The 27,384-nt window shown below is 45.1% G+C and overlaps 1 protein-coding gene across 2 annotated transcripts in view; it reads left to right on the top strand.

Annotated features, from left to right (window-relative positions):
- The window catches only part of PLEKHD1 (pleckstrin homology and coiled-coil domain containing D1), a 32,087-nt gene extending 19,380 nt beyond the window's left edge, over positions 1 to 12,707 (top strand). For both annotated transcript variants that reach the window (XM_033146897.1, XM_033146888.1), the window contains 9 exons: positions 2,881 to 2,972; positions 4,792 to 4,844; positions 6,223 to 6,317; positions 7,199 to 7,292; positions 8,457 to 8,638; positions 8,985 to 9,117; positions 10,037 to 10,181; positions 10,397 to 10,546; positions 11,185 to 12,707. In XM_033146897.1, the coding sequence (XP_033002788.1) occupies positions 2,881 to 2,972; positions 4,792 to 4,844; positions 6,223 to 6,317; positions 7,199 to 7,292; positions 8,457 to 8,638; positions 8,985 to 9,117; positions 10,037 to 10,181; positions 10,397 to 10,546; positions 11,185 to 11,339 (1,099 nt within the window). In that variant the 3' untranslated portion in view covers positions 11,340 to 12,707. The remainder of the gene's footprint in view (positions 1 to 2,880; positions 2,973 to 4,791; positions 4,845 to 6,222; positions 6,318 to 7,198; positions 7,293 to 8,456; positions 8,639 to 8,984; positions 9,118 to 10,036; positions 10,182 to 10,396; positions 10,547 to 11,184) is intronic.
- Positions 12,708 to 27,384: the final 14,677 nt, after the last annotated feature.

Here is a 27,384-nt window from a genome sequence, read left to right as displayed (position 1 = left end):
GCTAAGCTGCTTAAGTTTTGCTGTTTGCTCCATACCAGCAGTTTATATCCAGCTAGAAAGATTTTGTTTCATTGAAGCTTACAGTGAACAATTAAAAAAACAAAAACCTTTTTACCCACCAGGGTTTATTCTAGGTGGTGTGTGTGTGCTCATACTGGGGAAGCAAGGTCACACGGCAAGTGCAATAGCAGGACGAAGCACATAATAACTTTTCATAAAAGGCGCCTATGCATCAGACATAGCATTGGCCATCTATGCAGAGCAGTCCTAGGCAACCTTCTTGGCGTGTCTGACTGAAACGGAAAACTGGCTTGTGAGTGAACATGCGCTGGATTGTTCTGCCAGTAGCTGCAAGCGTGAGTTTCCAGCTGCTCCATATTGACCTGGGACCCATTACCCCAGAGATAATAAACAATGGGCGGCTGGCAAAATCTCATGAGTGGACTTGCATGACATCCCATTCCTCTCGTTTGCCCTGCAGATACACTGCTTTGCAGGATCCCCCAGCCCCCCCATCCTAATTAGGCTGTGGAAGCTTCCAGCCTCTTATTGGTTCACAGTATAGTTTGTTGACTGGCTTGTTGTTCAGTCATTCAGTCGTGTCCGACTCTTCGTGACCCCATGGACCAGAGCACGCCAGGCACCCCTAGCAGGCCTTTAAAAAACAACAACCCTGGAGTCATATCAGACCCGGTCCTGTTCATTATGTCAATGTCCCCTAACCTCCCTATGTCAGCTTACCTGAACTTTCTGCTCCAGTCCTCCCTTGTCTTGCTTCATGGACCGCTACAGAACTTTCTCAGACCCCAACCTCCGTTTCCCCTTCCCCTCTTCATGGGACTTGCCTCACCCCTAAATTTACAAACTATGAAGTATGCCATCAAGCCAACCTGGATTCCAGCCTTCAGGCTAATAAACAAGCGAATGTCTGCAGGGCAACATACCCTCCAGAACTCTAGGCCTACAGCCCAGCTCAGTCACAAGTAACAATCTAGATTGCTGCTTGCACATCCTTGCTGCAGGAGCAAAATCACCGAAGAGCACATTTGCTGCCCAGGGGAGTTTAAAATAGCTCTGAGGAATTGCTCCACCAGTCATGCAGTTGCTTTGTTAGGAGAGAAGCAGAGAGCCCGTGGCTGTGAAGGTCAAGGAGCATTTTGAAAAATGTGGGCTTCGGCGGGACAGAAGCAAGCAAACTGGCCATCCGTAGCAGAGTAGGCACGTCCATTTTGCTCTCTGTGTGGCAATCTCAGTCCAGGGGCCTCAGATATGGGGAGGGACGTCATTCATCTAGTTCAGGGAATGCTTCCAGCATTGGGAGCTGCATTCCTGCACATGCTGGGGTGGGGGTGGGCAGAGGAAAAATCTGGCCAAGCAACAGGTGTGAATTATTTATTACTATTATTTATTTATTTATACATACATACATACATACATACATACATACATATACTGCCCTATACCCAGGGGTCTCAGGGTGGTTCACAGAATAAAATCAAGACATAAAACCACAAGATACCTAATAAAAATAAAAACAGCAACCCAATATTCCACCTGTCATGTATGTAGTTTTCACTCAGGTCCACATCAGTTAATTTAGGCGGGAAACCCCGAACTGTTGTTGTTACAATGTTGTCATACACAACACCCTGGTGACCAGAGTGAGAACCTCAATACATAACACCACCAAAACACACACACACACACACACACACACACACACACACACACATTTTAAAAGGGCATAGGATGTAAATTGGATCAACCAAAGGCCTGGTTAAAAAGGAACGGTTTTGCCTGGAACCTAAAGGTGTATAATGAAAGTGCCAGGCGAATTTCCCTGAGGAGACCATTCCACAGACAGGGAGCCACTGCAGAGAAGGCCCCGTTCTCGTGTTGCCACCCTCTGGACCTCTCGAGGAGGAGGCATACGAAGAAGGTGATCTCAGGGTCCAGGAAGGTTCATATGGGAAGAGGGGGTCCCTGAGGTCTTGCGGTCCTGAGCCGTTTAAGGCTTTATAGGTCAAAACCTCTTGTAAAGTAGATTGGAGCCACGCAAACAGCAGTGATTTCTACATGCACGTCCATGCACACAGGTAACCCTGCACCCATCTGGATAAGCAAGAAGCACCGTCACAGTTCAAAGACACATTCCGGCTGAGCAGAAGCACTCAGAAGCTGGTGCAAAGCAGGGGCAGTGTTGGTGTGCGAGAAAGGGTTTCGTCTGCAGAGCATCCTGAGCACCAAACCGAGAGGCCTGGAAAGTTCAGCCAACAGCAACAGAGAACTCAGGCTTCCGCAGCAGTTAATTCAAATTATTCACTGATCCTGAGCTCCAGTGCATGCTCTCTGGATCCATCTGTTGCTCTGAAATCTGGGTGTGGTCCTGGCCCACGTCTTTGGGCTTTGGGGTTCACATTTCCAGCCTGTTAGGATGTAGAATCTGCCTGTGGAGGGAAATCGGGAGGGCTGTGATTTGTGGGACACAAGGGGAGGTTTGGAGCTACGAGAGCCGCAAAAAGCCCAGGAAATTGAAAGAGATGGTTAAAAGGACTTGATGAATTACTTAGGCCCCACGCTTTTATTGCCATTTTGTTCTCTGGAGAGAAATGAGTTTCCTGGTCCATCGTCATGTTGGCGATTTGTTTTCATTACATCCAACTGGTACCCTATCTGTTCAGATTAATGTACTTGGGGAACAGTCTGCCCACTCTCGCCATTTTTTCACAGGCCATCTCTCTCCCTCTCTCTCTCTGTTCAGTGTTTGTGAAGAGGTTCTTCTGCTTTCGCAGCCACAGGGAGAGGGGAGGGTGCAAACTTGACAGCAGGCTGTTCTTTAAAAGGAGCTATTTCCATCCTTTCATTTGTTCTTTTCTTCAGGACCTGGAGAAATGCTCAGCTGGGAGAAGCCATGATTGAGAGCCTCGAAGCCCAGGGACTCCAGCTGGCCAAGGAGAAACAGGAGTATTTAGGTTGGAGCTAACAGCTGCTAGTCCTCAGGGAGGAATAGCCGCGTATCAGCAGCACAAATCAGTATATGATTAATGCATTTTATCATTTATAGAGCGGCATCAGTGTACAGCGTGCTTTATAACATGATGTTGGGGGTGTGTGTGACAGGTGTAATGCCCTCCCCCACCCCCATATGCATCTTCCCAAGTGCCTACCTTCTTTCTGTAATGACGGTTGAGTTAACAGTTCTGCCTGTGTACCTTCAAGACCTCATCGCCAGTGACCTCAATTAAGCAGCATGTTCTATGAAGCTATTACGGCAGACAAAAATAAAGCAGAGTTAATGAGTGCCTTGGGAGTGCAGACCGTTCCTAGGTTCAAAGATATTCGTTTGATGTTGTGATGGAAGCTTCCAAGTTAATGCGACTCTGTGGAGGGGGGGGGCATTTTCAGAACATTTCCCGCTCCTGTCGCAGCCTGACACCTGCTCATCGAGATCAAGTAGGGAGGGCCTTTGCTGTGCCCCTCCCATGTGGAAGCACAGGGACAGAGCATTCTAGACTATAGGAAGACAGCATAATTTATGCAGGGTAAATTATGGAAATGTAACTAATCTCTATCCCAAACTCTGTTCAGGAGTGGAGCTACTGACAGATGGGGGGGGCAGTTTGACTTACACCACCTTTTTTTGGCAGTGTAACTTCTGGGTTGCAAGGTCACATATGTCTGAGTGATTGGAGTTTGGAATGGGGCGGTGGTAATAAAATAATAATAATAATAATAATAATAATAATAATAATAATAATAATAATAATGGACTCATACCCCACCCATCTGATTGGGTTGCCTCAGCTACCCTGGGCAGTTTCCAACAGAATATTAAAAACTTCCTTCCCTTCTCCCAGAAGGTCTCTTCTTTAGGGATTCACCCTGGCTTTGGCTTAGTCGGCTTGGGCTGAACCCTGACTGAGCCCGGATGCAGGACTTATACCAGCATTTCTTTGGCCAGGCACCCCCAAACTCGGCCCTGCAGATGTTGTGGGACTACAACTCCCATCATCCCTGACCACTGGTCCTGTTAGCTAGGGATGGTGGGAGTTGTAGTCCCCAAACATCTGGAGGGCCGAGTTTGGGGGTGCCTGTCTTTAGCTGACAGAGGTTGGGGGACTGGTATAGCCCAGGCTCAGCCAGCTCAACCATCTGTCCCAAACTGTGTTCATCCTGGCAAATCTTGGGTTTGGATTGCTGGGGCCAGTTAGGGTAAGGGGCTGGGCTTTCTGAGTGGTGAATTAATAGACTGGAATCAGGCAATGGGAAACTTTAGCACCTCCCACTTGTTCTCAGGCAAATCCCACCCTGAAACATTTGCATGGGAGCTGGGAACACTGTGCTGTTGCTTCACAATGTGTGCTTCCTCCCCCAAATGTATTAACACAGTCAAAGCCCCTTAAGGACTAGGAGTGAGCCTCCTTTTTCACTGCTTTGCTGCTGACCTTGCTCAGTGTGTACTCTTTTTAACCATCCGTTAAATGAAGGCAGTGATGCCATCCTACTTGATGAGAGGGGTTGTAAATCTAGGTGCATTAGTGGACCATGACCCCCTTGGAAGGAAGGCACTAAAGGCTGAACAAGTCATTGTTGTCATTTATAATTCATTTGGCAGGAGACTGGTGGAGACAAGAACACATGAAAGCAATCTCATCGTAGTAAACTCAAATAATCACAGCACAATATGCAAGAAGCGAGGTTCTCGCTGTGTTGTGTTTCAGGGTCCATGCAGTTTCTGTCCAACTGTCTCAAGCAATTTGCTTCCATTCACTTTTCCCTGTCTGTTTGCAGATAAACTGATGGAAGAGACGGAAGAGCTGTGTCTACAGAGGGAGCAGAGAGAGGTTTATTCTCCTCCTTTTAACTTTCTGACTTTGTTTATTGACAACATGTGTAAGAGTAAGACTTATGCAATAGAAACAAGTTGCATTTTTGGCCTCCCCACCCCCCTCCAGAGGTTTAGAGTGAAGGGCATCTGGGGTTTTAAGGAAATCTGTGGTGATAAAATTAGGGGGCAGGGGCAGCTTGGGGTCCAGTGATTGTATCATGATCTCTTCTTAGGGTGAAGGCAGATGCAACACTTTTAGAGGCTTTCCTGGAAGCACACTAACTTCATTCTATCTGAATACTGTATAGATAGACTATTTAGGAGTATGTGTGTGGGGGGGGGGAGGAATAGTTCTGCAAGTTTTGAAGCACTAGCTGCTTTTCACACCATGCCTCATCTTTGCATCAATAATTTTCCCCCAGATCAGTTTGCACGTCACAAATGATTATTAATTTTTTTAAAAAATCAATCAATAAATGAATAGGCAGAAAAATACAAGAATGTTGTTCGTATAGTGCTTCAATTTTTTTTATTTTTTTAAAGTGGTCACCCTGGACAAACCTTGATGGCATCTCTTTAAAGCAGCGATGGGGAACCTGTGGTCCTTCACCTATTGCTGGACTACAGCTCCCAGTCATCCCTTACCATTGGGCATGCTGTTTGAGGCTGAGAGAGTCAGGCAGCAGCCGGAAAGCCACAGGTTCCCCATCCTTCCCTTAAATTATTTGTGGAGAGCACTTCTATATTGGAAATTATAATATGGTTGTCCCTACTGATCACTGAACATGTATTGTGCATTTGTTTCTGCATATGCACACATTGGCTGCATTCTCACATTTAACCTTAGTCATAGTTTGTTTTAACTATAGTTTGTAAAATAAACTGGATTCAATCTTGCACACAGGCAAAGGAACTGTTGCTTTATTTCACCCTATGCTGGTTTCGTTTTCCAAATGCTCTGGCCTTGCACCTCTGTAGCCTGGAAGTCATCTGGGGTAGGAAACCAGAACATGCCAAGATAGTGGGTTCAGACACAAAGAGAAACCAAAGTTATTTCAACCCTAAATTTGTAAGCCGTCTTTAAACCATGGTTTCATGGTTTGTTGGCAACAAACAAACCATAGTTAGCTGTCCAGAGTAGGTATAGTGATAATTCAGTTTCACAAACTATGGCTTAGATTCACTGAGAACCAGGCCACAGTGAAAGTGTGGTTTGCTACAACCTCCTTCTGTGTGACGATACCTGTGCAAGGTTTGTGTTGTCTTCTACATGGAAGTGTTTTCCACAGATAAATCTGTCATGTTTTGCACATGTGAGCACCTGACACATTATGAGATAAGGAACTTTGCAGCCCTTTGGGCTTTCCATGTACCTCTTCCTCTTCTCTTTTAAGGCTCTGGAGCACCTCAACCAAGTACTGGAGGCAGAGAAGCAGCAGTTTGAGGAAGTTGTGCAAGATCTGCGGGTGGAGCAAGAGCAGATTAAACGGTAATAGTACCTGAACTCTGAAACGGCCTGGTGAAAAAGTGGGTCCTTTCATTGGCAGCTGGGGGTGATTATCTTGAGAGAGTGGCCACCTTAGTAAGCCCTCACCGAAAGCCCTTATTTCCTGACACATCCCTTTGCTTCTTAACTATCCCTGTGTCCCACACTGGCCTAGTTCTTGTACATTGACCTCCATATAATATCAATACATGTATTCTCCTCCTTTGGCAATTTGGGCTCCTCTTTTGGATATGGCCTTCAGGTTATTCTTGTGCTCTGAATTACTTTCCTTTTTTTAACCTTTATTACTCATTTAAAATATACTTACATATAAGCATAAACATATACAAATTTAAAACATCACATATGTCTACATAGAAAGAAAAATAAACATTATTGTTGAAAGTAAAAAGAAAGAAAAAGAAAAAAGGGGGGAAAAGAAATTAGGAAAGAAAAGAGAAAAGAAAAGGAAAAGAACAAAGAAAATAAAATAAAATCATCAGGGAGAAAAGTTAAGGCAACAGAAAATCATCGATAAACATACACAATTAATCTTCTAGATGTACTTCCACTGCTTTCCTAATCTGAAGTTAATAAGCCTTAAATTTTGCTATTCTTTCAACCAGCATTTTTACCAGACGGTGTCTTTTGGCACACAGCTGCAAAATATTTACCAAACTCCAGTAATAGTTACCTTAGTTCTGTCATGGTGAACGTGCAACTTGCAAGGCTGTTTCTGCAAAGCCAGGCCCACCTGCCCAGACCCCCCAACCAGCTGGGCTGACCAAGGTTGATGGGAGTTGTAGTCCCAAACATTTGGAGGGCACTAGGCTGGTGAAGGCTGCACAAATCAAAATTTCTTCCTCCAACTGGTTGTTTTCCAGGGAGCTGGAGATGACTGCCCAGTCCCTCAAAGGAGTGGAGGAGGAAAAGAAAGGACTCCGAAACCTGACAGAGACATTGCAGAAGACTCTGGAAGTAGGTGTCTTACTTTCCACACCTCTCTAGATGACAGCCTTTAAGATCTAGCAACTGTTTTCCATGGAAATAATTTCAGAATGAGTTTTTAATCTATACAATAAGAACTAAAATCTTAAGGCTTCAAGGAAAGATGTTTTGCTTATACCGCAATTCCCTTATTCATGGCAGGGGTGTTTTAGGAGATGGTACAATGGACTCCTGGGCTTTTTGCAATACATTTTGTGACTCACACGTTAATACCCAGTTTTCACTTCCTGAACCAATACATGAACCAAAACTCTTTGAACATTTCATTCTTTGAAATGTTGCACTTCTCTAAATTTTGGAACGCTGCTTACCAATCACAAAAGGCATCCCAAAGTGTGTATACTTGGCAAAATTGCATTATTTTAAGAGAAATGTACTTGAAAATGCATATGAATTTTGATGACGTCTTCATTTTTAAAAACCACAAAGAGATGTGGAAATGGGAGGAACAGATGTTAAGACTGAAAAAAAAATAGAAATAAGACACTGAAATCAACAAAATCGTCTATCAACAAATTCATTTAGCTCTGATAAAACCATTTCCTCCTGGTATAATTGTCTTGGAAAGTCACTCTCAGAATCATAGGTTTTCTTTAACTTGGTTCACATGATACATTTCCCTTGTAATCTCAATGGTTGCCTGCCTAAATGCTGAACCGAGAAGCAGAAATTAGGCTGGTCAAGTTTCTTCTGTTACTGAGATGCAGTGATGAGAAAGGGTCACGCTGCAAAGTTTCTATTTAACAAGGGTGCTTTCAAAGGCACAGGACTGCTTTCAAGGGAATGGTGGTGACTCTAATTTTCATACTGCAACTAAAGGCTCATCGGCACTTGGCTTGTCCCATTCCTAGCAAGCAAGGATCCAAGAGGTTCTCTTCATGCCCTGTGCTTTTTTAGACACAGGTCAAAGTGGTTTTCCATATGCCCTGCCACTTTCCTCAGGAAAACCTGCTCTTTCCTGCTGAATCAGAGAAAACGTCAATCCACAGAAAACCCAATTGATGTTTGCCCCGATTGAGCGGTAAAGAGCAGATAGTGGCAGGGAAAGAGGAAGTGTGGACAGAATTTGAACAGAAAGTGTGTTTGAATTATTGTAAGGGGTAAACCAATCCAACCTATTTGTGTGGCTTGAAGGCGCTCTCCCTGGAAAAGCAACGGACTCTGGAAATGCTGGAAGAGAACCAGGGCGAGTTGCAGCCCCCGACCAGCCCGAGCTGTGAGCAACCTGATACTGCCGGGGGTCTGCAGAACAGCTTGCACCAGATCGAGGAGAAAATGCACCAGCTGCTGGAGGAGAAACTCCTGGCTGAGAAAAGGTGAGGTGGTGGTGGGAGGGGAGTCTTCCAAACAGTCAGGATTGCCTGTTCACAACCTGGTTGGTGGTTGAAAGAAGCAGGCAACTTGGCATCCGTGGCTTTTTGTACCCATTCCTCCCTTGGCTCTGTGGCTCCTGCCATCTTGTTTTATCCCACAGGTAGGAGAGGGAGTGGGAAGATGGGGGCAGAGGAGGGAATGGGCCAAAGAGGAGCCACTTCTGTCGCATGGAAGGATTTGAAGGTATAGAGTGAATCCGTGGGTTGCAACCTGGCAACTCTAGAAACACAAAAGGGTGAAACAGAGGAATGGGAACAACGGCTAAATGTGTCTGGTGCTGCTTTGCAGGATGAAGGAGAATGAAGACCGCTCCCGAGCTCTAGAGGAGGAGCGGGAGTTCTACTCTTCCCAGTCACAGGCCTTGCAGAATTCGCTCTCGGAGCTGACCGCTGAGAAGCAGCAAACCGAGCGAGATCTCAAGGTACTGATAGCTGGGGGTTCAGTTCGATCTGATTCAGCTTGCAATTAAAGGGGACTCTACCTAATTTGCCCTTTCCCAAACCATACGAGAGCTGAAACACAGCCATCCTGTGAGCCATTCAGAGAAGCTACACTTCCCTGAACGTTGCAATCCCAAGCAATGTGACAAAAATGCATATATTGAGCTAAAGTAAAATGCATATATTAGTGAAAATAACATTAAAAATGCATTATATTTGGGGGAATTGCTTTGCAAATATGCGTATATTGGGCAAAATTGTATACAAATATTGGCAGAAATTTGATCTTTAATGCTGATAAATGTTCATGAGGACTTTAAAAAAATATATGTATCAAAAACTAATGTGGAAATGTGTGTAATTGAACTTAAGATTGTAAAAATGAGAAACGGAAATTGACTGATTCACCCATCCCTACTGATAGAGTAGTACACCAATCTGGCTTCTGTTTCAGGCTCGGCAAACAATCTCATTATCCTTCGCTTTCTCTTGCCAACAGCTGAAGGTATATTCTTTGTTCAAAAAGTTATATGGCCTATTCCTACACACATAACGCATGAACTTCACAATGAAAGCAATATAAAAGAAAGGTATACATTGGGAGCCAAGTAACCTACCCCAGGGCACCAGACGTTATGAAGAACGCTCCTCTTTCCTCAAAGGTCTCACACAATTGCGTTCCTTCCAGTACTTGCACACAGAATGGCATGGCCCAAAAAAACATCTTTTAAATAGTTAAATACATACCCTAGAAGGTGAGAAAGAAAGAAAGAAAGAAAGAAAGAAAGAAAGAAAGAAAGAGAAAGTCCTTGCTTACGTTCTGTCTTTTGGTGTTTTGTTTCTTTCCCTGGGTTATTTTTATTGGTTGGTTGAGGGCTGCCTGATTTCCTCCCTGCTCAGGCAGAGGTGAAGGTTCGCATGGACCTGGAGAAGCGTTTACAGGAGGCTGAGGAGGCCCTGCAAAGCCTGGAGCAAGGCCTGAATTGCAAGCACCGTAACAAAGAGAAGGAGGAAAAAATGAAAGCCGACGTCAGCAATCTGAAAAGTAAGCGAGCCATAATTTATCTTGCCTTCCCCAATGGGTCCGGTACCATCACCCCAAAAATCCAGATGAACAACTGAGAGCAGAAGCCTATTGTTGATCCTCGTCAGCCGGAACTGAATCTCCTCAAGGAGATTTTTCAAAATGCTACATTCGCCTGAACTGAGGCAGCCTAAGGCGAATATTAACTGGCTCCCTTGGGTGTCTCTTCCCTGCAGAATTCTTTGAAGAGTGCATCCGGAACGCTGAATTGGAAGCCAAGATGCCCGTGATCATGAAGAACTCTGTGTACCTCCACAAGGCGGCCACTCGCAGGATAAAAAGCTGCCGTTTCCATCGCAGAAGATCCAGCAACTCCTGGCTCGACTGTAGGTGCTATTCCCCATATTCTCCTATGGCCTGTGGGATTGCGTTGTGGGGTGCCAAGTGCAGGTTTTGCAGGGGCCCTGCCTTGCAACACTTGGATGCAGTTGCTAAGACCAGCCCTGACACCCCTTTCCCTTGCATGCTCTGGGACGTACATCTCATGCTCCGGCTCTGATGGGCCTGTGAGCCCCTGTGGCTGAGTGAGTTGACCTTTCTTCTTTGGCCTTTGCACTGAATTATATGCACACAATGAGGTCTCAAGGCCACACTTCTGCTTGTCCTTTGCCTAGAAAGCATCGGTCCAAGAGGTTTTCTGCTTTTCTTGGGCTTCCTAGGCATGTGTCTGAGCAGTTTTTTGTGTGCCCCGCCGCTTTCCCCAGGGAAAACCCACTGCTTACAACTGAATTGGAACATATTTGTCAGTCTTCAGAAAAACCGATTGATGTTTGTTCTGATTCAGCAGGTTTACCCTGGGGAAAGTGGCAGGATAAGCAGTTGTGTGGACAAGCCCTTAGTCATTTCTGCTAAACACCACCTAAGTCGAACTTTGTCATAATAGCTTCCAGATTCAACAACCCCATTCCTCGCCTGGTGTGGTTCTCTACCGGCACTAAGTGTTGTGTGCTGTTTTCATTTTCAGTGCGGCAGTCCCAGTCATTCATGTATTCGGAGGCCGAGAGCATAGAAGACCTGAAGCAAGCTGCCAAGAGGCTGACTCAGGACCAGCACTTCCGGGAGACCATCTATCAGATCATGATATCGCGCCAGAGCTCCTCCTCAGGCAACAAAAAGTGAACGTTTGCTCCTTCTCTCGGGAGGGAGAGTCCAAACTCAGCTTGCCACCATTCCACTCGGCCCAAAACCGAATTGTTGCGACGAGGAGGCGGAAGTGAGCTGCCCACTGGCAGTGCGCTCTTTCTGAGGGAATGATGGGTGGTGACTAGAACACTCTCCATTGGTGGAGGTTGTGGTTTGCCGCCATTCCTGAGGGGAGAGGAGCCGTTTCGCCAAGCATGTTATGACTTTTCTGCCAGCTGCTCCTGTCCCATCAGCTGAGACTCCCGGTTAGATGTGCTTTGTCAATACTCCATAGTTGGCCTCAAATCAAAACCACAGCTTACTCTTAAAGAATGTTTGGTCAAACCTTTCAGACTAGGGGACTAGTTTGCCCCCTTTCCATGACGGACCTCCAATTACACGAGAGGAGAGTCTTTTTCTCATTGTGGTGAGAGGAATGATATTCCTATTCTGCTTCCTTGGGTTTCTGGTTGAATATGCAAGTATGGCCAAAACGCTCCTCAGCTTATGTGCAGGCAGTTCCCCTAAGCATAAGGTGGCCACTTAGAAGACAATTATCTGTATTTATTCCGCTTTGGCTGCAAAAACTACATGCTTCTAGTATACCATTTTTGTGCTTCCCACTTCCTCAGAGTGGCAGGAAGTTTCAAGGGCAGCCTTCCACAGAGTTGGTTCTCTTGCAAGGCAAGAGGTCTGAGGACTTAATAGGCTTTTTATAGTGTTTGTTTACAAATGCACAAGCAGGGCAGGGTGGTGGTGGCGGCAGATAGACATTGCTACACTTTTGAAGCTCTTTAAAACAATAGGATACCTTCATAGCTTTCCCAAGGCTGCTTCTTGCTAGCCAGCAGCAAAATTTACCTCGTCTTATTTATTGCCCAAATTCAGGTGACTCCCTCCCCTCCCAGCTTTCCTCAATACACACACAGTATTAGCATCTGAACACACTCTGCTGTCGGTGAGACCTGTACATCCCAGCACCTTGGAGTAGCCACCAGCTATCAAGCAAGTCAGCCTAGGCAGATGGCCGTAACATGACTTTGCCCTTTCATAAATCTCTTTTCATAATCATGTGCTGCTAATACGTTAAAATGCCTCCCGGATTTCTTTCTTTCTTGAAGACAGAGAGAGAAGTGTGGTAGTGGGGAGAAGTCTCCTTGGTGTGTCAAACTCATTTGCACGTGCAAGAAGTCGAAGGCAGGCCAAATTCTGGATTCCACTCCTGTATGGAGCCAAATGGTGTAATGGTTAGAGTGTTGGACCTATGACCTGGGAGACCAGAGTTTGGATCCCCACTCAGCCGGGAAGCTCACTAGGCCAGCCACCATCTCTTAGGGTGGTTGTGAGGATGAAATGGGGAGGAGGAGAACCATGTCACACCACCTTGAGCTACTTGGAAGGAAAAAGTGGTATATAAAAATAAGTAAGTAAGTAATTGCCACTGGCTTTTTACAGAAACTTTGCTCAAAGACAGTGAAAAATGCCTTTGAATATGCCCCATTCAAAAGTTTTAGTGGCTTGTGTGCGGCCAGTGGTCAATTGTGGTGACTGAGTTGCACAACCACTGGCCTCAACTTGCACTAATGCTGTTGGTGTCTGAGGCTAGGAATGTAATAATAATAATAATAATAATATTTATTATTTGTACCCTGCCCATCTGGCTGGATTTCCCCAGCCATTCTGGGCGGCTTCCAACAAAAATCAGATACAAAAATATTACACATTAAAAACTTCCCTGAAAAGGGCTGCCTTCAGGTATTTTCTGAATGTCAGGTAGTTATCTATCTCCTTGACCTGTGATGTATACACAGCATGACAGTACAACGTTCTGCAAGGAGGCCTGACCCAAAAGCTTGCTGACACGAACATCAATAGTTTCCTTGTTTCCTTATCTAACAAAAATAAAAAATAAAAATGGTCCAGGGCCATTGTTTCCCAATTTGATTTTTAAGAGGGGCATTTTGAAAATGAGTTATTCACAGTTAATGGCCTTTTAGGCTTCCTCCACATGAATAGGGCTTCACTTTTTGTACATTAAGAATTATATGGGGGGCATCAGGATTTTAGAGATGCTTAGGTGGGGCATGGCCAAAAAAAGGTTGGGAACCACTGGTGTAGGGGAAGAAGATTGCTGCAATTGAAAAAGAAAAGAGGAGACTGAGGAGATATGATAGCTACCTTCAAATACCTAAAGAGCTGTCACTTGGAAGATGGAGCAAGCTTGTTTTTTCCTGCTCCAGAGGGTAGGACTCGAACCGATGGTTCCAAGTTACAAGAAAGGAGATTCTGACTGAACCTGAGGAAAGACCTTTCTGACAATAAGAGCTGTTTGACAGTGGAACAGACTACATTGGAAGGCGCTGGGCTCTCCTTCCTTGCAGGTTTTTGAGCAGCGGTTGTATATCCACCTGTCATGGGTGCTTTAGTTGAGATTTCTGCATTGAGGGGGTTGGACTAGATGGCCGTCAGTGTCCCTATGAACCCCTCAATTCTATGATTCTGAATTAAGCCAATCCCATCCACAAATAACTATCAAGTTATTGTATTGAAGGAGCATGGGCTCCCTCTAGTGGCCCTTGGTAACAATGCAATTGCCACGAGACAGACTTGTGTTTCTTTCATTTATAGCCCCCCTTTTCCTCCAAAGAGCTCATGGTTCTTCCCCTCTACTCATTTAATCCCCACAACAGCCTCTAAGGTAGGCAGGGACTGGTCCAGGCCCTAGTCTGACCACTTCCCCACACTGGTTCCAGCTGTGAATTAGTAACTAATAAATAACAGATGGAGTTGTTCCATAAGAACCAAGAAATTCAGTCACCTAAGTACCTGTGAGGGATTTCCCTTCCCTTCCATTGTTTCCCACCTGTGTGAGATGTTATTTTCCCCCAAGCTCATCCTTACTTGAAATAGAATATATATGTCCAGTCTACTAAGGTATTATATACACCAGGGGGAGGGCATCTTTTTCAACCTGAGAGCTGCATTTGCCGGTGGTAGCCAGGGCCAGAGGCAAAAGCGGGAGAGGCAATGAATGCAAATTTACCTTTGTACTCTCATACGCCCCATATCCTTTTGTCTGTCTCGATATGTTCAACATTCGGCTCTTGAGCACCAGGCCTGCTTGAATGCTGTTTGTCCAACCTTGCTCCTCACTTCGCCCACAGCCATTCCCTCTTACATTTCCTGGTTTGCAGTAACTGTGATTACCGTTAACCCTAATTAGAAAACAAGGTTTGAACTGGGTTCTGGTTTGAAGGTCAGCTGTGGTCCATGATGACCCTAGTTTACCTCGTTTATTTATTTTATATTTATTTATTTATTGGTTTTTGTAGGCTGCCCCTTCGTCACAATATCTCAGGGCGGTTCACGAAACACAAAGTAGTTTCAAGGTCATGCCGAAGTGCGGTTACTGTGAACAAGGAAGTGAAGGTGGGAGTTGCTGGATATAAAGTGAAGGAGGAGGAGGAGGAGGAGTTTGGATTTGATATCCCGCTTTATCACTACCTTAAGGAGTCTCAAAGCGGCTAACATTCTCCTTTCCCTTCCTCCCCCACAATAAACACTCTGTGAGGTGAGTGGGGCTGAGAGACTTCAAAGAAGTGTGACTAGCCCAAGGTCACCCAGCAGCTGCATGTGGAGGAGTGGAGACGCAAACCCAGTTCACCAGATTACGAGTCTACTGCTCTTAACCACTACACCACACTGGCTCCAACAACAGCAACAACAACAACAACAACAACACATGCAATAGAGTTTAGCTTACCTGACAACAAATGTATTTCTGAGCCTTAACCACAAACTGAAAATTAAACCAAACTCAGTTATTTATGAGGGGGAAACTGGTTTTCAGAATTGGAGGACAGAAGAAGAAGAAGAAGAAGAAGAAGAAGAAGAAGAAGAAGAAGAAGAGGAGGAGGAGGAGGAGTTTGGATTTGATATCCCGCTTCATCACTACCCTAAGGGGTCTCAAAGTGGCTCAAATTCTCCTTTCCCTTCCTCCCCCACAACAAACACTGTGAGGTGAGTGAGGCTGGAAGACTTCAGAGAAGTGTGACTACCCCAAGGTCACCCAGCAGCTGCATGTGGAGGAGCAGGGAATCGAACCCGGTTCACCAGATTATGAGTCCACCACTCTTAACCACTGCACCACCCTGGCTCCCTACACCACACATGGTCCTGAAATCTAACCTGGACCATTAATATTTGAGACATTCTTTGTTTGGTCTGGTTTAGTTTTAAGATTACATGAATGACATGTGCATGCACACACACACCTCTTCGGGAACTTAGGTTCTGCAACTGTTTCACCATTTTGATTCCACTTTCCTTTGGCTTATTGCCTAATGGCAAAGGAAACCAAGTGATGTAACCGTCTCCTGAATTGTGGCGCTTATGAAAATACATGCATGCATTTTCAGTTTTAACATCTGGGATGGGGGACATGGGCAAATCAGTTATAGCATCTAAGAGTGAGGGGAATAAAGAGTCATGGCTCTATGATTTAGCACATGTTTTCCCCAGGATAGGTCCAAGTAGGGCTGCCTGGAGATTCACTGCCATCTACTGAGTAAGATGGATGAAAGCTGACTTCTCAGCTAGATTGGTAACGAAAAAGTGTTTTATATGCATTGTCTATGCGATATAACCCTGCGACATCAGATGGCGCTGTGGAGTCCCATCTTTCCCTACCAGATTTCCCCATATGAGTTTGCAACGCGTTTAACTGAATCACTTCTTTGACATGTCTAGATCCAGCCTCAGTATAAGGCAACATCCTCTGTTTCTAGAGTAAATGTGGAATTATTTAATATCAGCCCAACCAAGGTATACTCAGAAACTTAGGTATTTACCATACAGTGTTCACTTTGTGACAAATGAAGTAACCGTATTATCAAGAACAGAGTGGCTCAGCTGATCCTGGTGTGATATTGCCGTATGTGAAGCTAATAATCTCACCAAGTATTTGGTAAATGAATTAAAAGTTGTCTGATTTATCCCTTGAAAAATGGTGCTGTCTTGTTGTTTTCGTGCAGTTTCCCCCTTCTGTTTTCCTTTCCCCAATGCTATTTCCAGATGGAAAATACAGTCATGTTGGAATTCTGGTAATCCCCCATTATTCACTTAAATATATCTGAGATTCAGAGCCGTCTTAAGGGGATCTGCCGCCCTGGCGCGGCTATCCCTCCGTCGCCCCCGCCATGCCGCCTCTCCGCCGCCTCCCTCCCGCGCTTGCCGCCCCTTGGGAGGGGGGGGCGAGCGGGGGATGAGGGGCGTGGCGCTGGAGCGGCGCGGGGCTCTGCGCGCCCTTCCAGCGCTTCCGGGATGGGAGGCGAGGGCGGCCGGCTCGCGCTCCCGCGCGCATCCGGATGGCGCAGCGCGGCTGGGCAGCTTGTGCTCCATCGGGTGGGCGGCCGGCTGCGCGCGGGAGCGCGAGCCGGCCGCCCTCGCCTCCCGTCCCGGAAGCGCTGGAAGGACGCGCAGAGCTGTGCTCCTGTGCTCTGCTGGGCAGCCAGAGGGCGTGGCGTGGCCGGCCAGCTCCCTTGCCGGGAGTCAGAGGGCGCTGCCGGCAGGCGCTGCCAGCGGGGCTGGAGGACGGAGGCGCCCTCCAGGCCATTGCGCCCTGGCACGCCGCACCACCAGCCCCAATGGATGAGACGGCTCTGCTGAGATTGCTGGCACAATACACTTGGACTCCCATCTCGCCTGTTGGATTTTGATGGCGAGGTAATCAGGGCTCAGTAAACGTTTTCAGCAGGGGGCCGGTCCACTGTTCCTCAGACCTTCTGGGGGGCCAGACTATATTTTTTGGGGGGAAATGAACGAATTCCTATGCCCCACAAATAACCCAGAGATGCATTTTAAATAAAAGGACACATTCTACTCATGTAAAAACACGCTGATTCCTGGACCGTTTGAGGGCCGGATTTAGAAGGCGATTGGGCCAGATCCGGCCCCCAGGCCTTCGTTTGCCTACCCATGTAATATATGAAGCAAGGTACCGTAATGCATCACTGTTAGAAAAGGCTGGATCAAGACTCATGATCTGAACAGAGACCCATAACTATGGGATTTCTTTGTGCCTCGAATAAGAGACTGGCTCCAGATTTCAAGGTAGTAGAAAGTTGGATTTTTTAGGATGGCATAAAAGTTCCAAGGTCTGTGTCTTCATGCAGCTTCTAGGTGACCTGTGCGGCTTTTATTGGCTTGTAAGTAGGGTGTGGGTCTATCCCAAAGTTACCAGAGTCATGAACGGAAGCTCTGTAGGCAGTTGACTTCCACCTTATGGTTCCAGATGCTTCCACGTCTGCTCCTTGGTACATAAAAAACAACAACACATGCATGTTTACAAAGCAAATGTTTAGAACATGAAGAGCTGCATAGACTGCCTTCACTGCTGCTACAAAAGAACTAGTGGAGGAGGAGAAGTTGCCTTTAGGCCTGGGAGTCAATAGGGGAGCAATTGGCAATAAGGAAGAAGCCTTTTCCTATTCATTGTGTTTCCTTAAGAGTCTTGGCTGTGCACTTGCCGCAGGGAAGAGAAGTACTGTGTGAGTGATGGCAAATGGGAATGGAGGGGCGGAGTTGCTGAATGCTTTAGAAAGCCGGGAGTTGATGGGGCAAATCAAAATATCTTTGAAAGCTGTCAGATAGAAATACCTCTGGTGGGAGCAAACAGGGTCATTTTGCTCAAGTCCTTTCAGGGAAAAAAAATGCATGAGATTTTAATGGTGCAGCAACAGTCCAAATTAAAAGCTATACGCTGTGATTTGCTGTAAAAATCATAGCCCTAGAACACCCTACTGGCAATGTTACTATTGCACACGGGTGGCGCTGTGGTCTAAACCACAGAGCCTAGGGCTTGCCAATCAGAAGGTTGGCAGTTCGAATCCCCGCAACGGGGTGAGCTCCCATTGCTCAGTCCCAGCTCCTGCCCACCTAGCAGTTTGAAAGCACGTCAAAGTGCAAGTAGATAAATAGGTACCGCTCTGGCAGGAAGGTAAACGGCGTTTCCGTGCGCTGCTCTGGTTCGCCAGAAGCGGCTTAGTCATGCTGGCCACATGACCTGGAAGCTGTACGCCAGCTCCCTCGGCCAGTAACGCGAGATGAGCACCGCAACCCCAGAGTCGTCTGCGACTGGACCTAACGGTCAGGGGTCCCTTTACCTTTACCTTTACCCAAAAATGGTTGGAGTCTCAAAGAAGACATATAAAGCTGGGTGTTGTGCTTTATTACTTCTTCCACTTCTAATGTCTCTCACATCCAAAACACACACAGAGAGAGAGAGTTAAGAAAAGGGGACCTTGGATCTGTGACTTTCTGCCTCTTCCTTCCACCCCCTCCAGGATGGACAGGAAGAGGGATAGTCTGCGCTGGTGAAGGAAGAGGGGGTGCGGTGAGTGCGGTCCGCCCCGGGTGTCATCCCTGAGGGGGGTGACATCACCGCACTGCCCCCCTGGGACCCTCGCCACTTGCCCCGCCACCGCAGGCAGCTAGCCCTCCCTCTGATAGTCCAGACTGCAGCTGCATGGGAGGGATGGGGCGGAATGAGGATTGTTTTGGGGCCACTTTGACTCCTGTTCTGTGCACTTGGATCTTCTCTGGATGGGATTTCAGGGATCAATTTCTCTCACTCACACCCTGGCCCCAGGTTCTCCCACATTTCCATGCTGTGCATCTGTCTGTGTATCATCTTTCTATCTATCTGGGACTCACCTGAGTTTGTTTATTAGATTTGTTTATTAAATAAATACTTTAATTCCATTAATTGTGTATTTCATCATATATATTTAAATAAATATATTAACTTTGTGTATTAAATAATATGAATTATATTGCAAACAATTTAGTCAATGATACGGAAATTTAATTCAGCGTGTGGCCTGTGGGTTCTGGGTTGGAGTACTCTTGCGGCCCACGTAGTCTGAGAGGCTGGACCACCCTATCCTAGGCTATCCATTGTCTATGGTCAGGCCTTAAGGGGTCTTGTCTCAATGAGGGCCCTAGTCACAGAACCAGATCTGGAAGGGATCCCAGTGGATCATCCAGGCCAGCCAGGCCATGTATTTCATAGACGCTGACAGAAACACAACCAATTGTTACCTATTCTCAGCAAGATTTGTTTTTAGCATGCACCAGCACACACACATTTTGAAACAAACACGCCTTCTAATTAGTGACTGTCACAGGATACTGGCGTTACTCCTTGCCGTATGTTTGGCAGCATAAAGTCATAAAACTAAATTGCTGCAATCCAGCGTTTATTTCAGTTGGTGCCAGGACCATTGGGAAGATCCGTTAAGTATGTAACATACTAATGGCATTTGAATCTTCTTAGATCTGGACTTAATTTAGCTTTCGCTTTTACAGAGAAGTCCATCAACCTGCCCATGGAGTTACAATGAGAATAACCCCTTGGTGTTTAGAGACTCAGTCCAGAATAATCAAGGCTGAAATCCCATGCAAATGAATGTAGTGCTCAAAGGCCCTTAATGAGATCTTGCAAATGGCGCTTGATGACTCCTCCACCCCAATTTTAGCCCCTTCCACCCCCCTGCAGGCCTTTTATAGGGCTGTTACAAAACATAATGGAACTGTTCCCTGCTGTAATCTGTTTATTGCACCACATGCATAGTTGCAGGCTGCAAAAGTAGTGTGAGATACTTTTGCACACTGAAGGTAGCAATATTTATGAGTCGGTGTTTTAGTGCTCTGTTTGTTGGTAGTGCTGAAAGCATCCCAGTCCTACAGGCTGCACTCTCTGTTCAGGTCATACAGTGGCCCCATTCTGTCTGTTGAAGTTCTCTTTCTGTAAGTTGAACTCTTCACTAGTCAGCTGTGACTTAATTCACTTTATGTAACCAATTATTTCAGCTGCTACTTTGAAAGGCCAGGGCGTTCTGAGTCTCAGCTACTTCCGGAACTTGCGCTGGAGAGGAAAGGAAGAGACAAACTTAAGGAAATAACAAATGAAGCAATGGAGGCTGAATTTAAACTATGGTGGTCAGATAGAATCATAGAATCGTCGAGTCGAAAGGGGCCCCAAGGGTCATCTAGTCCAACCCCCTGCAACGCAGGAATCTCAACTAAAGCATCCATGACAGATGACCATCATCCAACCTCTGCTTAAAAACCTCCAGTGAAGGGGAGTCCACAACCTCCTGAGGGACATTGGAGGTATACCTGACCTTGTTGTAGATCCTCAAATGACTCTGCTTTTGGTAGTTGCCATCAATAATAAATATTTACCGCGTTTTTACCCTGATATTATTACATTGCATTACATTTTGTTGAAGTAGACCCCCTTCAATGGGGGCTTACTTCTATGAATCATCATAGCCATCAGCTACTTTAGTATACACGTCTGCTATTAGTAAGCTTGGACAGTGTTAAGTAGTGTCTACTTGCACCACAGGGCAGTGACCTGATTCAAAGTGAAAATCAAAGTTGCTGCAATTTATTTACTTTCTTTTTAAAAAAAAAATAAAAACCCTACACAATGCCCAGCATTCATGTCTGTGAGCTGAAAAGTCACTTCTGATGAACTACCAGTAAACTCAAGAAGCTGCAAATTTTCAGAGAATCTTTAAGCTGCTCCATGAAGTTCCCAACCATTCATTCAGTCTGGGTGGAGGGGACTTTAAAAAGTCTGCTAGAATTGAGTGGCAACAGAGCCAGAAGCCAGTTTCTGCTTCTCTTTGTGTGGACATCCTACCAGCTGTTACTGTGTTTACTCATAAGAATGTGGTGGCGATGATATTGAAACATCACTTTAAAAGCTGTATGCAAAGAATTTGTATTTCTTTCAGGGACTTGTTTTCTGCTTTCATTAATAGTTTAAAATGTATCTTTGCTGATTTTCACAAGGAAGAATGTGCCAGGCTCATTATCAGTCAAGAGAGCAGAAAGACTGCTGTTCCTCTCACTATTCTAAATCAGGACTCCTCTTTTATTCAGCCCAGGCTTCCAAGCCTGGTAAAGGACAGAGAAGAGCTCTTGGAGGCCACTCTGGCTCCATGTTTGTCACTAGACAGACTGGTGACGTGGCCTTCGGTAAGGGGACTGGAATTTTCCAAATAGACTGTGCTGGCTACATCATAAAAATGTGTGTCTAAAGCCTCAGTAGAATTTGTGAGCAATAAAATTACAAGTCAGAATGATTGTAAGTCAGATTTTTAAAACTGACCTTAAAATTTTTTTGTTCCTTCCAATATTTATCTGATGAAAATAGGGACGTCCTAAGGAAAAGCGAGACATTCCGGGATAATATAAAAAACCAGGACAGAGACTATCCCTAAATCTGGGACTATCCCTGGCGGGTCTGCTGTACAGAGCTCTTAGCTTCCTTGCAAACCAGAGGTTCCCAAGTCCTAAAACTGTCATGGAGACTGCAATACATTCTTGCTGGTGCACATCCACCAAAAGCAACTTCAGTTAGCATAGGTCTAGGACATTAAGACATTCCTGAATCAGTAATGGAGACAGGTACAGAATTTGAATAGGCACATTCATCTAAGGCACAATTTCAATCAGCATTGGAAATGGAGGAAATTTAATGCTGGCACTACCAGCATGGTGCCTATGGGTGCCAGGATACCCTGAGGGCTCTGCTTTTCTCTGCAGCATAGTTCCCAGAACATCCAACTAAAATGGCCTTCCTGTGCTGCTCCTCCAGCTGCTTGCAGTTCCTTGTTATGTCCTTGCTGCAAATGCCCACTTACATTCTGACTGGATGACAGCAGGTCTTGGGGTTGGTTGGATTAAGAGAGATGGTCTGGCAATTACAAGATGGCAATGATCCATCCTGGCGCCCCACCAACTTGCTGGAGGGGCTATACCATACCCAGTACATATCTCCACATGTGATGGAAATGTACAAAAATCCAGCTTTCTGGAATTAGATAATCCAATAAATTAATAAAACAACAAACAACAATTGGAAGACAATTGCTGCTATGTAGCCCACTTGTTACAGCATTGCCAAAACATCTCAATACACGCAGCCAAACTATACAAAGTTGCTCTTGCCCCTGTGCACCCTTTCCTTACCTATCATTTGACACAATTGTGTGTCATTAGATATGATGGTATTAGATACAGTATAATTTTATCTGAAATCAGATTTCATATTTGCTTTTAGGTGCATTCCTTTCTTATAATTTAAAGAAGATGATATATTCACAATTTATTATTTGTTTGCATTGGGACCTGAGACTTTTTTGGCTATTCAGGTGTATCATACTCCCCATTTTTGACATTGTTGTAACGAATCCCACTCCCACCACTTGCAACCCAGCAGAGGCTGTTGGACTGATCATTTTTAGCAGAATGTTTTTCAGTTCATGAGAGAATGTGGAATCTCTGGGGAAGTTCCCTGTGTGTGTGTGTGTGTGTGTGTGTGTGTGTGTGTGTGTTAAAAGCACTCATTTATCCATGCACTGTTGTCTGTCATGCTTAATGGGTCTCATCTGTGTCCTGGAGCTCAGCTCTCTGTTTACCGCTTGTTCTCTAGAATCTTGTATTGATTCCATGCATAGATTCTCCTCCATTGCTATTCTGTCCTCTGTTTTTAGCTGTGAAGGAAACGTTAGCTGGGGAAACCAAACCCAAAAGGTCATTGTTACCTTGCTTCTGCTTCCAGCTGTCTAGCTCTCTGAACTCTTTTTCCATGTTAAATCAATACCTTAGTATATTTAGCCCTATAACAACATTTAAGGAGCCTTAGATACATTTCCAGTGTTTTTTTTCCACCTGACAGCCTTAGATACATTTCCAGTGTTTTTTTTTCCACCTGGTGCTACCCAACCATTGCTCTTCTGCTGTAAGTTACAAATAAAATTTGAAATGGACTTTCCACAGGTTTGTGAGCAGTTCTGTGTGTAGTTCCCACTATCTTCCATTCACGCCAATGAGCATGACACAGGTGATGTGGGCAGGGTCATTTGAAGTTCAGTACCCAATTGAGTGTATGCCTTCTGGTGGTGCCTTTTCATGACTTGAGCAGAATGCAACCTTTTATTTGGCCAAAAGGACCTACCGGTATTTATTTATTTATTAGCATAAAGAACATAAAAGTGATGTGTACCTGATGTAACAGGCAGGTAAGTTGCATCTTACCTGGTGATATCAGAAGCACGGTGCAGATATACAGTAGGTTTGTGGTCAAAGTTCCTTCTTGCTGCCTTCCTGTCTAAAGAGGCAACATAGAATCTCTGGAGCAAAGCTTCTCTTCACTCCATCTGAAGATCCGAAACACAAAAATCAGCTGAATGGGGCATTGGCAGTAAAACTATCACAAGTGTCATGCCTGGAAATAATAGGAATGGGCACTGGGTTTCAGATCAAGGAGAGAGCAAGTCCAGGGTAAATCCCAAGGACACCCAATAATAGCAATATGCACTTAGAAATTGAGACATAAGGATACATACACTTTTTATTATTTTACATTATTTTACCTGTAGATCTCAGAGCGGTTCACAACATAAGAAAGACAAAATACACGATAAAAACAAACAAATAACTCCACAACACATTTAAAAGGTCATCAGATGTCAATCAGCCAAAATGCTGTCCCATATGTGTACCTCTTCTACAAAATAAAAATATAGGTCTCAGAATGGCAGAGCTTTCAGTTGTGCTCCTATGCGGTCAAGGGAGAGGGTCGGTCACATAGGGGTAGTATGTGGGGGGCCAACCATGGACTTGTGGTCAAAACGGGCTGCTCAGCACCAGGGCACTGACTGCTCCTGTAGGCCGAGGTCAGTGAACCACTTGCACCCATATATTCCTATTGATCAGACAGTTACATAAAGTACCACTACAAATTCATATACAGGTGTCACCTCTATGCCAAGAGCTTTGTTGCTCTAATCCTTACAAGCACAGAGTGGAGCTCCCTGATGGCAATACCTTGTCAAATCAGGTTTTTGCTTGTTTGCTTGTTTTAGTTTTGGTACGGTTCCTTTTTGTTTCAGGTGTTTGCGTTTTGTTTTTATCCTGTTTAATATTTAACTGCAAATTAGCGACATTTCTACATTATACGACAGCAAATTCAAACTATCCTGTCTGATGGGAGCACTAGAAAATGTACTGTGGAGACTGACACCCCCACTTAAGGCAGGATCCTGACCATGTACTTTGTCAAAGTCGTACAGGGGAGGAATCCCACTGGGGTGCCTGTTTTATGGATTGAAAGAGATGCTGGGAATTCGAGTCGGCAAGGACAGCAGCTTTCAGAGGCATTGCATTTTACCCAGCTAAGCCAAAAAACAAAACAGCCTGGTATCAGGTTCTTACCAGAAAACAGCTTCTTTCTTGCGTGTTCAAAGGCATAGAATATATATGTGCATGTGGCGCTAACAGTATTATAAAAATAATCATTTACACACGTGTTTAGGGTGTTTGTGCTGCTCTGAATTTGATTTAGAATTAATGCAAGATAATTGGATTCCAATAGAGAATTGCAAGGGAGGGGGGAGTGTTTAACAAGAACTGTGTGAATATATTTGGAAGTGAGGGATAAACTGTTGGGTTACCATAGCAACAATACCAAAGAGCACAGTTAAGCCTTAACAGTGAGGCATCAGGCTTTAGAAGAGCTGAGCACAAAGGCTGGTTTTTTGTTTTATTTGAGGGTTGGACTTTCATGCTACAAAGGCTACAATCCCAAGCATAGTTACCTGAGAGCAAATCCCATTGGAATCTAACTGAGATGTACTCCTGAATAAACGTGGTTATAAGGATGTATTGCCGCATCGTGTGCTTTAATCAAAGGAGAGGAAAATCTTAATATTTGTAGGAAAACAGCTAAGGACATGAATCATACAGAACACACTAAGTCATATTTGGGGTCAGACATGGAAAGAGTACGGTATGTAAGGCCATCTGCTCCTTCTTACTATCTTGCCAGAATATTTGAAAGCTGCTCAGACCAGCTGCTCCCTGGGTCCTGTAGTACCCCAAGGGAGAATAAAATGAGGCAGGTTTCCAGTTGTGTGGGGCAGAGAACCAGCATTTTGTATTGGTGCACTCCTGGTTTGTCCCCTTTCTTCGCCACCCCACCCTCCAACCCCATAGCAAAATTGGCTTCCTCTCCCTTCTGAGCAAAATACTTTCATTTGCTGTTGCTTGAAGAAGTCTCACACCTCTGCTGGGAATAATGCAGGCACGAATTTGTGAGAAAACAGCGTGGTGCAAACCATCATTTGCTGGATGTGAATAATGAACACACTGCTCCCTCTGCTTTCGACCAACACAAAATCTGCCTTAAATAATATATAATCCTTCAGCACCAGGGCTAGATCATAAATATCCGGCTAAAGACTTGCAGCTAAAGCTGTGATTAATTGAATAATTGAATAAGTGAAATGCAGTCTTCTACTTTACACTCAATACTTATGTCTCCTCTTGGCTCTATAGTTCAGACTATCCCCTTTTTGAAAGCTACCTTTGCTTGCAAACAGCACCTGGTCTTTATAAATCTTGTGGGAGCCCATTGAACAACATGCTTTTTTTTTCAAGGCCTCTGCTTCTTCTACCTTTCCTCTGCCATTCCACTTCAGACCTTTTCGCCCTGCCATCTGAGAAGTTATATTCCGTAACTCCTCAGCAGCAACAGAAGCCAATCCTCACACACAGCATGGGGCAAACATCTCTCTCTGCTCCCGAGTCCCATCACCCACACACCAGGAGCACAGGGGCTGCAGAAGAAGCCCCAGCTGGAATTCTGCCAATGTAGTGGAACTTCTATGGAATCCTGTATCCCTTCAGCTCACAGGTCATGTATAGATTTAGGGGTGTAAGAAGGCATCAGTTTCCATTCCGCCTCATATTCTTTGCAAGCACCTCTGTTTCATTTCACCTGCAGTTTGGCTTCTGACAAAAACAATGTTATTTGCCTAGCCGTCCGCTCGGGTAAAAAGTTATGTAGTCAGTTATATTATACAACACCATGCATTTCAATACAAAAGAAACACAATGTAAATTGGGAAAAAATGAACAACATAAACCATATTGTTGCACTGTGTGATATCCAAGCTGTGTGATATTCCAGACACTTACCCAGGGTTCATGTTTCTTTTTGGAAATGAGGCCCAGTGGAGACTGTGGGGTCTTTATGATATATGGTTTATTTACACATATATGCAACCCGAACCTAAGATGGAAGGGCTCATAGGAGGGTCTTGCTTCTCCCATAGACACAGCCTTGGATTACAGCAGAAATCAATCATGTCTCTCTCACAGGCTTCTGCCTGCAGCCTGCTTCTAGCTCCTTGCTCTCTCACACAGGTCTATGCTGGATTTTGTCCTACCAGCCAGTTCAGGGGGGAGGACCCACTCATTTGATTTATGGCACAAAGCCACTTCCTTTGTCACCTTAACGACCCATACTCAGGGGGGCATTGCCTCACCAAGAAGCTGCTTTGACTCTTCCAGTAATTTAACCCTTGCTGGATCCAAGAATTAGAAGGGGGCTCAGGCATACAGCCTAGTCTCCATCCACCATTCCCCAACAATATCATTTGCGGAGATGAAAATAACAACAGCAGCAAATATCAATATAGAGATTTTTGGCTGGATTGATTACCATTTTGGTTATGGGACAAATAAGTGAACCCCAGGAATTTCTGCTCCCATCTCAATTTTCATCAGAATTCTCTGACATCCCTAATAGGGTTACGTCCTAAATATCTCACTTTCTCCTGCTAGCTGGAAATAGCCATTTAACCTTTGCTCCTGTTTCCCCTCCTATTAGGAAGCCTTACTTTCTCCTTTGAGCCAGACCTATTGCTCAGTTATTAACCTCCTGCACTATTAAAGGCTCCCCCCCCCCCGTGAAGTATTATTTCTTGGCACACACTGCTAAATTCACTTGGCTGCCAAAAATAGTGATGGAGATGCATGTGTGGAATGGTGTGTGCTTTCTAGGTATCACGTCAATGGAGGGTGTGGAAGGCAGGAAGCTACAACCCCATTCACCCACCCCACTCTCTGCATATCCAGGGCTAGCTTCTCTTGAAGCATGAACTGCTTCCAGAAGCCGTGA

This window comes from Lacerta agilis, chromosome 1, assembly GCF_009819535.1.
Source record: "Lacerta agilis isolate rLacAgi1 chromosome 1, rLacAgi1.pri, whole genome shotgun sequence".
NCBI lineage: Eukaryota > Metazoa > Chordata > Lepidosauria > Squamata > Lacertidae > Lacerta > Lacerta agilis.
This window is presented reverse-complemented; position numbering and strand designations above follow the sequence as displayed.